Below are 12,660 nucleotides of genomic sequence, written 5' to 3'. Positions count from 1 at the left end.
GGAAATTGTTGGTCATCCACTCAGAGATCTAGAAGCAGAGATCTAGGTAGAAATTTGGACTCACAAAGGGAAACCACTCTGAATGAAAAGATCTTTCTGAATTTTTAGCTTATTTTCTCATATGGTAGAATGTCTAGAAAAGAGGTGTGTGCTCGGAAAGAAAATCAGAACTTGAAAGACATCCCTGTCCTCCTCTCGGCCTTCCTCTCCGGGGACTTCACCTGCTGGAGGAAAGTGTTCAGGCATGGTCTTGTGGGGGTGCCCTGGTGGGGCACCATACAGAGGTGGACAGGACGCAGTTGACTAAGGACAGATAACATGACATAATCTTTGGAAATGAGATTATCTAGGTGCATGTTGCTCTTGTGTTTCTTTTCCTTCTGCTGTCTTGGGTCTTTGGGAAGCCCTTCTGTGAAATCCCTGATCTGTATCAGCTGGGCTGCAAAGTATTAAGGAAAGAGTGGGAAGCCACGAACTGGAGACTTACTGGGAGAGCAGCACCCCCACGGACCTCTAGGAGAGTGTGGTGGAAAGGGACTGGGGGACCAAGAGGCAGGGTGGAACGGGGCTGCTGTTCACTCCTCCAGCCAAAGTCAGAGAAGCTGGTGAGATGTTGTTAAGGGGACAGAGTTTTTACACATGATCCACACTGTATTTCAAATTGCTGCCTTAGCCTTATCTAGGCTTAGAACAAAGCCTAATCTTTTGGTTATTTAAGTATACTGTATTGGGCTTGACTTGCAAACATGTAATTTTTAACAGTTAAAGGTAAAATGGCCTATGTAATAAAAACTGAAATACCCAGAGATTTTGGATACACAGAAATCATCTTAACATTTCAACTTATTGATTAATTTGATCTTTCTCTCCCAACAAACATCTATTTTAACTATCAAAAGGTTGAAAAAGAGGACTGCTTTCTTCCTTTATGGTAGACATGCTAAGGAGAAGATAAATGACCACAAAGTAGATCAAAGGTGCAGGATTAAGCAAACACAAAATGGGACGATTGTCAGTCGGATAAATTGAAAATTATCATCTTGGCTTATTAATAAGCAATACTCATCTATTTACTTGAATGTTTATTAAGTACCTTCTGTGTATTAGACACGGTTTTAGGTGCAGGGATACAAGATGAGAAAAAAACCCTCAAACCAAACAAACCTACTTCCATTGAACTTATATTTTAACTTCAAAGTTTTCACAAATCAAGTAAAGGGTAGTCACCTAATAAACTGCAGAATCAATGTTGGTCATAGTCATCATATTATTCTGCAATATCGGCACATTTTAGAATAGGATATGGTTCCCACTTATCTGAGTTTCATGTCTTAATATCTGGCCAGAGCTTGTCCTTGGTTTTGAGGAGAAGCCTAGGAAAGGCAGACTTAGGTGCTTTTCACATGGGTGAAAAGACAGAAGGTCAAGTTTCCTTTATTGTGCGTCTGGAGGCTACGGAGGGGCAGTGGGATTCCTCGGTAGTGCCGGTCAAGCTCAGTCCTGTTGTAATCAGAATTGTATTGTGTGAAGTTGTATTTTGGGTACATGATCTGGCAGATGGGATAGCCAATCAGTGTAGCAAGAAATCATACGATAATTTGATTCAAGTGTATTCAGAAAAAGATTTTTGCAACAATCTGGATATTTTCATAGTTTCATGGTTTTATTATATCAATCATCAATATTTATTAAGATAAACAAATACAGCTAAACCAGTGCAAAGAAGAGGTCTTGGTGTCCACCTAGTCTCACTTTGAAAGGTAGAAAAAGGAAAAACAGAATCATTTTTATATCACTTTAACTTTTGAACCGAGGTACCTGCTGACGTCTTCTGTTTCTTCCTGCATTACGTGCTTTTCTTTTAATTTGGTCCTCTCGAAAAGAATCAAAGTAGGGGATCTCCAGAAGTTGGGCACAGGTTAATCTGTCATCTGGATTCATCTTCAGACATTCCTTTGGAAGAAGAGAAAAGCAAACAAGATATTAAAAGAGGGGCCTCTTGTTACCGTGCCCCAAAACTGAATAATAACTTGTTAGAGCAAATATGAGTTTAGAAAATCTTCAAGTTTGTATATTATCAAGTACTTGGAACTAGTTAATAACTGGATTGCTTTTCTTTTGCCACTCCAAAATGTTTTGAGGGTGAAACTGAACATTCAATGACTCTGAAAGGGGCTTCAAGTGGATCAGGTATGTGCATCAATGACATCTCTCCATTACTTGTCAAAGCAAACAGTTTGTAGGACTCTTCCAAGTGATCCTGGGACCAGCGACCTCAGCATTACCTGGGAACGCGTCAGAGATGCAAATTCCTGGGTCCAACCCCAGACCTGATGAATCAAAAGCACTGGGGGTGGAGCCCAGCAATCTGTGTCCCAATCTGGGAAAATTGGAATATATATTCATATAAGAATAATTAGAGGCAAAAAGTAAAAGGGGGCATTATGACTCTTTATATTAGAGGCTATTAGAAGCCTCTAGCTCTGTCTCTGAGAGTGGGGAGCAGCAGTTGTGCAGTATTGACACAAAGATTTTCTCTAAGAAGCCCTGATAATTTTTGACCAGAGAATGGGGCTTTTCCCACGAAGAAAGACAGATTACAATACATAAAGAATTAGAGCAGACTTAGTACACCAGCACAAGAGATCTGAAATTTCTTGCCTTATGATTGTGAGAAGTAAAGTTCATCAACATAACAGACTCTGTTTGAGGCATTCAGGTGTCCAGATAATTGCATTGCCTGGGCTGCCCTGTAGTGTCTGTTCCTCCCTAATCCCAGCTGATCTCAGATCTCTCAGATCCCTGGGAACAAACACTGACTGCCCCTAAGCCATCTCACCTGCCCTTCAGAGAGGTGTCCAATGGGTCCTGTTCTTCAAGAAACAACCCTGCTCAGCATAGACTCAACTGTCCTTCCACAGCTACCACCTGCTCCAAGCAGATCACCCCCCCACACACACACACACAATTAATGATCTGTGCCATAATTAAATCTAGCTGCTATTGGGAATCCATCTTCTCAAACCCTAACGCTGTCAGGACTACAACCAGGACACAAAGACTATTCTGAATACACACTGCGGTAGTCTCTACTTCACCACTTCATTCTGGCTTCCGCCTCTATCGTTCCACTTAAGTGGTTCTTGCTATTCACACCTCTGACTTCTACTTCCATATCCTTAAATCCCGTAGGTATTTTGATATCTCATCTCAAAGTGTTAGACACTACTGACCACGTCCTCCTTCTTGAAACTCTCCACTTGGCTTCTCTCAGGCCTCCCTTTCCTTCCTCCTACCTCCTGGCCACTCCTTTTCAAACCAGCCTTTGCTAGTTTACCTTCTTCTCCACGATGGTTGGGTAGAATTCTTCAAGGCTTGGTCTAGGTTCCCCTTTCTTCTCATCTGTTCTAAGTTTCTAGTTAATCTTACTGATACTCAATGGCTTCAATTATCAAGGTTTACCAGAGACTTCCACATGTATATTTCTGGTCCAGACCTCTCCTTTGAGCTCCAGACCCACATATGCATTGGCCTACTTAACATCTCTTCTTTGTCGTAAGGTCATTCTTATGGATTGAACTGTGTTCCCCCAAAATATATGTCAAAGTCCTAACCCCCAGAACCTCATAATATGACCACATTTGGAAACAGCATCTTTGCAGATATAATTAGTTAAGATGAGGTCATACCGGTGGGCCCTACTCCAATATGACTGGTGTCCTTATAAAAAGAGGGAAGACAATGCAGACAGACACACAGAGAGAACACCATGTGAAGACAGAGGCAGAGACAGGAGCTCTGCTGCCACAAGCCCGAGAACGCCTTGGGCTACCAGAAGCTGGAAGAGGCCAGGAAGGATCCTCTCCTAAAAGCTCCAGAGAGAACACGGCCCTGCCAACACCTTAATTTCACACTTCTAGTCTCCAGAATTGTGAGAACAAATTTCTGTTTTTTATTTTGACATTTGATTATGCCAGCGCCAGTAACTGACACAGACAGCTCATCTGTGCCACCCTCCTCTACTTCACTCCCCAGACCTAAATCATAACTAAATATATTTTTTTTACTTCCAAATATATCTTGAATTCATTCAACTCCTTGTTTGGGTTTCCAACATATTGAAACCTAGTCTATCATTAAATACCTATGGGTTTTTATTTTGAAGAGCATTTTTAGATTCTAGGAAGAGTCTGCTTATGCTGAGCTGCTCCTTGGGGCCTGCGCTGGAACAATGTCCTGCTTGATTAGTTTTAAGAGCACTGGGATGAACTGGGTGGAATTGAGGCTTCTGAGTCCTCGACTGCCTGGATCAATAACTTTCTAGACAGCAAGAGGCTGATGAATTCTCAGAGCTGCTCCCTGATCAGAATCCTTCTAACCTGGGAAAAGTTTTTAAGATGGTGGATGAGAAATTGGAACTGCAAAGTCCAAGTAAGGATCCTTTTCTTGAAACTTCAGATTTCACAGAAAGCCCTTTATTACAATTTCCAAGAGTCTACAATCTTCTTCTTGATGACCAGATTAAAACGTAAATTTCTAATCTTTTATTTTTCTTTAAACATTGGCCCTGAGCTAACATCTGTTCCCAATCTTATTTTTTCTTCTCCCCAAAGCCCTCCAGTACATAGTTGTATATTCCAGTTGTGGGTCCCTCTATTTCTGCTCTGTGGGATGCCGCCTCGGTATGGCTTGATGAGCGGTGTTAGGTCTGTGCCCAGGATCCAAACTGGCAAAACCCTGGGCTGCCAAAGTGGAGTGTGCGAACTTAACCGCTCGGCCATGGGGCTGGCCCCTGATGACCAGATTAAACTGATACAGTGATAGGATGGTATGTCTATGAAGACAAATGAGTAATAAAAAATAAATACTGTGCCCATTGTCTCATTTGAAACCCAATGAAGAGAAAAAAAAAATCTGCCATAGATTGGCACTGCATGCCACCACTATCCTTAGCACTGTCCTTGGATAGCACTTCACCCACTTGAGCAGTTCTCTGCTTAGATTATGGCCCAGGCCCATGGGATAACACCTGTTATGGTAGCTATCTGGTATTTATTTGTCATTAGGGATGTCTCAATTGCAATTAGTGAAAGAAAGCCTCCCTTCATCTAACATGGGGCAGGAGTCTAGAAGACCGGGTGTGGCCCATGGAAGAGCACAATCCTTGATGCACTGAGAGAATTCTTGGGTTTGAGGTCAAACATTATAAGTCTAAACCAAGTAGTTGAGTGAAAAAACTAGCTTCATCCAGAACCTTGGGCAGGCCAACAGGGTACTTCACCTTTGGAGATGAGGACAGGGAGTTTGTCCTATACCTTGGAGTTTTCGTGCCCTTGAGTTGCCTTCTAGGAAGTCTCTTCTCTGGTTAGTTGGAGGAGTAACCAGAGGAAGCCTTGGCCTCTACCTGAGAATGGATTGGACTTGCAGTACTTGAAATACACCTCCCTCCCTGCCCCGTCCCCTGAGGTTTTACTAAATTGAACGGTTCAGAACAACCTGTCCAGAATAAGACTGGGGAACTGGACTTTCAGGCAGGGCCTGCAGAGTGCTGGGTTAAGGCAGGTCAGAGCAGCGAGACAGACAGAAGGCAGCTGAGGTCCAGTGGAGCAGTGGTAAGGGCAGCCTGAGAGCTCAGAGGTGTCAGCCTCCCAGTCTCAGGAGGACTCAGACTGAAGGAATCCAGAACCCTGAAGAGCACCTTGGCAGTGACCAGCACTAGTACAAAGGCTGGTCTACAAAGTTGACTCAGGGTCATCTAGGGTCCACCTTCTAGATCAGATGAGTTTTAAACTGGGATGCTTATCATTAACACCTAAGGGGATGTCTAAAGATACAACTTCCAAGGTCCTGTTCACAGAGATTCTGCTTCTATAAATCTGAGGTTAGATACTAGAACGTATCTTTAAAAAATTCACAGGTCATAGGGGCCAGCCTGGTGGCACAGCAGTTAAGTTTGCATGTTCTGCTTTGGTGGCCTGGGGTTCGCTGGTTCAGATCCTGGATGCAGAACTGCACACCGCTTGTCAAGCCATGCTGTGGCAGGCATCCCACATATAAAGTAGAGGAAGATGGGCACAGATGTTAGCTCAGGGCCAGTCTTCCTCAGCAAAAAGAGAAAGATTGGTGACAGATGTTAGCTCAGGGCTAATCTTCCTCAAAAACAAAACAAAACAAAACAAACAACTCCCAGGTGATTCTGATGAGAAGTTTGGAAACTACTGCTATAGACAGAACTTCATTGATTATTAAAGATAGATACCCTTACTGATATCTTCATCCCTATCTCCCTAAGGATTTTCAGTATCCACACTGGATGGAAGAGTCAAACCTTCTAGCATGGTCTCAGCTGGCCAAGCACAAATGGCAGACTGGTCATAGGTGAGTTTCTTCTGCTGTTTATTAGAATTTGTCCTTTGTTTGACTATCTCGTTGGGGCCTGGTACAGGGGCTATATCTACTGTCTGCATGGCTCTGACTTTCCCTGGTCTTCTAGTTTTTAAAACAATAATTTAAAATTTAACCCAATATATGTAAAATGTTATCAGTTCAACATGTAATTAATATTTTAAAAGTTACTAATGCAATATTTTATAGTCTTTTTCATAGTAATTTTCATAGAAATCCAGTACATTTTAATTCTAATTAGCCATGTTTCAAGTGCTTAATAGTAGCATGTAGCTAGTGGCTACCACATTGGATAGTACAGTTCTAGACCTTCAAACTTAAGGAGTACGTTCCTCCTTATAAATTTCCATAGTCCGAATACACTGACTTAGTCAAATTTCCTAATGAATGCAAAACAAGTAATAGTATTCATCATAGCAAACTCTAATTATACTTTCGTATTCTACTAATTTTAATGGATACGCTAGAACGATTACTGCTTACATCACTAATGTTCCTTTAACTGTAACTATTTTACAGTTGTTTATCATTTTCAATAGCTATATCCTATCTTGGAATTATGTGATCTATTGCCCACCCCTCCCTGAGTTACCAGCTTCAGTCATTACAATTTGCAGTCAATAATGGTTATAATTCATTCTTAAGTACCTTCATGAAATTCAAAGCCAGAGGATGAGCATCTGAGAACTTTTCTTCAAGAGTTTCCTAGAAAACAAAATAAAGAATTTCAATGTCACGTAACAACAGAGTAACATATATTTTTAATATATTAGTAATAAGAACACTTTGGAGAAAGACTTCCTAGTAGGTTAGATAATTCCTTTTAAAGATTTTAAAAATCATAGTTTTATATAATATTACACTATAGCTAAAGGTTTGAAAGACAAAAACTGGAGTTATTTTCTTAACTTCACAATGTCTTGAAATTGATGATTAATAACGTGGGTTCCAAATGTCTCCTTCTGAAATCCTACAACAGTACTATCATGTGTGCCTGGCCTACTTATAGAGATGCTTTGAGTATTAATGAAAATATATAACTATATGTGTAAGAGCACTACAGAAAGCAATAGAATGATAAACACAAAGTTCAGAACAGTAATGAAGGCAGAGGATGGGATTGAGGAGGGGTACATGGGGAGGGGGAAGCTTCAAAGACAATGGCAATATTCTTCCTTAACTCAGCAGCAGGTACATGTGAATCTGTTGTATTTTATTCTTTAAATTGAACATTGTATATAAATACTCTTGTAATTCAACCTCTAGCCTTGTAATTCAACTTTTAATCTTTTATTATATTTGTTAAAAGTTTTAATAAATATAATATTTTAACAAATATAATAAAAAAGAAATCCAGTATATAAATCAAGGTATTATATGAATTAATCAATTTAAAATAAGCAGAGTGTCTAGAGATAGTTGGGACCATCTGAACCTCCGATTGTTCACATGTGCCCTAAGTTGTGATCTGACTTTATAGGCTTTCCCCATCCCTCCACCACTCTGGCTCCAACACAGCCTAAGGGTGGACACACGCCTCTCCTGACAGTGCTTTTATTCTATAGGCAGAATCTAGACCATATCGAGCTTTAAAGATCACAGTCCAAACCTGGGTAACAAAGACAGGAAATCAATGTCTACAGAAAGTAACGGGTCAAGTGGTCATTGATACATTCCCAAAGAAAGGTGAAGACCTCAGCAAGCACACAGAGGTGATCACTGTGGTTTGGAGTTTTGATTTGAACACAGTGAGGACCATTTTGTAGAATGACCTTCCATGTGAAAATATACGTTGTGAAGAAATGGTTTTTATTGATTTGAGCTTTGTTTCACAGGTGAAAAAAATAGAGAATGCATTTTTTTCAAAATAAAGAAGACTACAGTGAGTACTATTTATGAGAAAATTATTTCAGGGAAAGGTACTCAAGTGTTTTGAGTAAAAGGATCAAAGTATTTATGTATGGAACTAAATATACTTTCATTTCAAATTTAACATTAAGTTAATCTTTGAATAGATAGAGGAAGTAAACTTTTAAAGTATTTTCCTGGTTCATTTTATGTCATTTTTATATAGTTTCTTCAATCTGTGTCAGTGTGTCATAAGGAAAACATGAACCAAAAGCACAATATTAACATAGAAATGACTACCCCTTTAAAGAAAGTAACAACACAAATAATAAAACATCTAAAATCGAGCAGTTTACCATGTCTTCTGGTTCAGGAATACTGATGCCATGGAAAAATTGGTTACTTTTAAAGATAGATTGATGTCTTGGGATTAGTTTTCCTGTAAAATACAAACCACGTTAACTCATGATAAATTTAGTAAAAAGAATACAGTCTTTAAATGGTTAACTTCTGAGGTCCAGATGTGAAAGAAATACTGAGCCTGGTCATTCCCTCCAGACTTGGGAGGAGTGGGTCACTGCGAAAACGTGCCTTTTTTGACAGCTCAGTTCTCCCATGCAACTCTCTTGGCCACATGTGGCTTAGTCTGCCATTCAGCCTCCACCAAAAAAGGAGGTAAGAAAATGGTCCTGAGGCCTTTACACACATGATCTCATGTAAGCTCACAACCATCTCACAATAGTTGCTATTTTTCATCTCCACTGTACCGATGAGGAGACTGAGACCCAGGGATTTAACAACCTGTCTAAGGTCACACGGTTATTAAGTGATGGACCCAGGATTTGAACTTAAATCTGTCTATCATCTGCCTAACGTAAATTTCCTTCTAGGAAATCAATCAAACAATACGCACTTAAGGTGTGGCCTGTAGTGCTACTCTACCCCACATTTTTCATGCTGCAGAATTCTCCAGAAGAATGGGTTAGAACCAAACAGGGAACTGCATCCGATTAGACGGCAATAGTTCCCTTGCCCAGCAGCCATGGAGAGCTGTGGGAAGGACTTAACAAGCCTCATCTGTGTGTACATGTATCACTCTCTTTGCATCTATGCTGCTGGAGTAACGCTGCTGCCAAGCTTTTGGGTTATATTCCCTTCCAACAAGGTGGAAGTAGACAACTGCTGAGGAGGCTGACTGACACAGGATGAAAGCTCATGAAAGAGAGGCTGAGTCCCATTCTTATTCTGCACATAACTGGTTGTATGACTTTAGGCCAGTCATGGAAGCTCCCTGAGCTTGTTTCCTCATGTGTAAAAGAGGCACAATGAAACTGTTATAATGTCCTTAATCGGCTTTTCTTAAGACTGAAGGAGATGTGTGTGAAAGTAATTCGTAAATTCTTAAGTACTACACAAAAGAGCAGAGTTGAGGAGTTGTAAGAGAGACTGTACAGCTTGCAAAACCTAAAATATTTACCAACTGGTCCTTTATAGAAAAAGTTTGCTGATCTCTGGTCTAGAGTAAACGAGGAAAACCCCTCTTTTATGTGGTCAGAAATTGCACTTGATCAAATATCTCTTAGCTAGCTCTATGCAGCTGACTCACACCTTATCACTATCTTAGCCCAATACGGAAAGTAAATGTACAGTTTATTCCAAGGCTAATTGACTTGACTCGGAAGGCATCTGAAAACTCCTCACTGAGAGGAGTTACGGCTCTACAGATTGAGAAAAGGGTTGGGCTTTGGCATCAACCTGAATAGCACTTTGGAGAAGCAAGAAAGCTCTTGTTCCTTACAATGACATGCTATTACATAACAATTTAGCAACTCTGTAAGTAATAAAATGCAATTCATACCCAGTGTTCTGATTATCAGATAAAGTTGGTCCACATCTGATTTCCCAGGCCAGAGTGGCTGGCCTGTCAGGAGCTCTGCAAAAACACAACCAGTAGCCCACACGTCTACTGAAGAGCCATACTGAGTATCTCCCACAAGAAGTTCAGGAGCTCGGTACCATCTTGTAGCGACATAATCAGTGTAGGCATCTCCTGGAACTGCAAATATGTCAATCAGATCAGGTGGATCACATTCTCCCAACATACGAACTACTTTCAGGAGGAGGACAGGCATTTAGGCAAGTTTCAATAACTCTCAGAGGCCACGATACTCCTAACAGTTAATGCAGTGAGGCACTAATCAAGTCAACAGTTACACTGTGCACTTGATAGTCAATTCAACTTCCAAAGGTCCCTTAGCTAGTTAACATCTATATAATCCAAACAGAGGAGGAGGGTAATGAGAATTTTTGTGGTGTAACTTCAAGTCTAAACCAAATTTCAAATGTGTTGTCAAGTCACCTGTGTCTGGGTCTATCAGGATACCAATTATGTACACACCCACCTTGCAATGTGTATCTTGTTAATACATGTTTTTGCCTGCTGCACAGTTCTAGATTCAGGGAGAAATAATTATTTGTCCCCTTTTCCCTTTAGTTTCTCCCTGTCTGGGATGATTTGCTTTTTCTCAGCACTGTCTCTGAACCCTCTCTTTAATTTTCACTTTACTCTTCTAGTCTCACCAGCTCCATGAAATTTTTTACAACCACTCTAGCCTACATTAATATCTCCCTCCAGGGAACCGTGTGCACCTTCTCTTTAGTACTTTATTGCCAATCATCTTGCAATATTCTTTGTTTCTTTTACTTTAGATTACAAGTGCATGAAGAGCAGAAATGCATATTATAATTCTTTTCCTCTCCGATGAGGCAAAGCACACTAATGTGACATCCAATAAATTCTACTTGGATGGTGTGGAGTTGAAGTGTGAACTAATGTACTGACTAAAAGGTTAAAGTGAGATTTTCATTTTTGAATAATAACAATATAACATTTAGCATATGTTCAACATCTAAAGTAAGATTTTAACTATATCATTTCATAATCATCTCAATTGGATAAGTTAGTAAAAAATTGCTACTTACTCAGAATTCGTGCAAACCCAAAGTCACAGATCTTGATTATTCCTTGCTTAGTTATTAGAATATTTTCAGGTTTTACATCTCTGTGAATACACTGTAAGATAATGTTTGATTATTTTTCTGAGCCGTCAAAATGACAAAGCATAATGAACATTAACTACTAGTTAAATGATAAACATAGCCTGTGAGATAAAAACAAATATGGTTTTCCTGCATTTTTCTAAAAGAGCTTAAATTGGCAATTTTTCACTTGTAAATCTTATCATACCAAGAGCAAAAAATCAAAATGTTGCTATGGTAGTGAAGAAGTTATAATTATTGGATATGAAAACTGTTTTTTTTAGAGAAAAGAGTATCATACAATTATTTCTTTCACTTTTTATTGGGCCCTATTTAAACTGTAAGAGGTAAAACTCTGAATGAGATTAGACCCAGAGTACCCCTAATAACGCTTGCCACCCAAGAATCACAATTCGGTTGAATAAGTACTGTAGATTTGAGAAACTGGAAAAACATTTGAATGACAACAGAAAACAAAACTCACTTAACACTAGAATCACCATGTTATTTATCATCCAAATCAGGATGTGTGAAAGGGAGCTCTATTAACAATTATGCCAGGACAACAGGCACAAACCACAACTGTCCTGAGTAAGCTGGGATGGATGGTCACCTACTTATCAAGAGATACCAAAGCTTTTGGCCACATGGGATAAGTGTCACTTCTATTTCCTCAACAGTGAGCTACTGGAATGATTAGCAGCCCTCCTGAGAGAGGACCACACAATGCTGTCGGAGTCCCTCCCGGGACAGCAGGACACCACTGTGAGGCATTCTCACCTCAGAGAAGCTCCCATTGGCCTTCTATACGTAGAGACCTTACAGTTTGCTGCATCATCCAAATGACCCTGCCTGAAGCAGATGCTCCCTGCCTGACATGAGAGGGCTATGCTGGGGGCGTGGATGAAGGCAGGCCGAGTGAGCTTCATTCACTGTTATCCCAGACATGGCGATTCCATTTTGTTGAGGCCCCAGGAGAAAACAACTCAGGCCCTATCTTCAGAACTTTAGCTTTCCAGTTTATCCTCCCTCCAAACAAGCAAATAGATAAAAACGATGTAGCTCCTCTTCAACAGCTCGGCCCTTGCAGAGCTCAGCACTTTTCAAAGCCCTTTTGCACGAATTAGCTCGTCCTCGCAGAATCCTGTGATTGCAGGTGGTCACTGACAGTCTCTGGAGAAGCGTCACAATAATCAGCTCCCGCCTCATGTCTCTGCTGTGCTGTCAGTCCCTTTAAGTATTCCTGTCAAATTGACCATTCTGAAATAATTTTTCTTTGCTTCTATAATAGCTCTCTAGGAAGAGAAAATGTTGAACCCTAAATTCATTTCAGGTCACAAAATTGGCACTGGTAATAGAAGCTTGTTT

At 40.3% G+C, this 12,660-nt stretch overlaps 1 protein-coding gene across 14 annotated transcripts in view; it reads right to left on the bottom strand.

The window, feature by feature from the left end:
- Positions 1–12,660, bottom strand: part of CDKL4 (cyclin dependent kinase like 4) — a 48,447-nt gene that overhangs the window by 5,134 nt on the left and 30,653 nt on the right. For all 14 annotated transcript variants that reach the window (XM_070235545.1, XM_001500269.7, XM_014731191.3 and 11 more), the window contains 5 exons: positions 11,236–11,326; positions 10,112–10,309; positions 8,610–8,692; positions 7,054–7,110; positions 1,819–1,953 (listed from right to left, as the gene is read on the bottom strand). In XM_070235545.1, the coding sequence (XP_070091646.1) occupies positions 1,819–1,953; positions 7,054–7,110; positions 8,610–8,692; positions 10,112–10,309; positions 11,236–11,326 (564 nt within the window). The remainder of the gene's footprint in view (positions 1–1,818; positions 1,954–7,053; positions 7,111–8,609; positions 8,693–10,111; positions 10,310–11,235; positions 11,327–12,660) is intronic.

This window comes from Equus caballus, chromosome 15 (assembly GCF_041296265.1).
Source record: "Equus caballus isolate H_3958 breed thoroughbred chromosome 15, TB-T2T, whole genome shotgun sequence".
Classification (NCBI taxonomy): Eukaryota; Metazoa; Chordata; class Mammalia; order Perissodactyla; family Equidae; genus Equus; species Equus caballus.
This window is presented reverse-complemented; position numbering and strand designations above follow the sequence as displayed.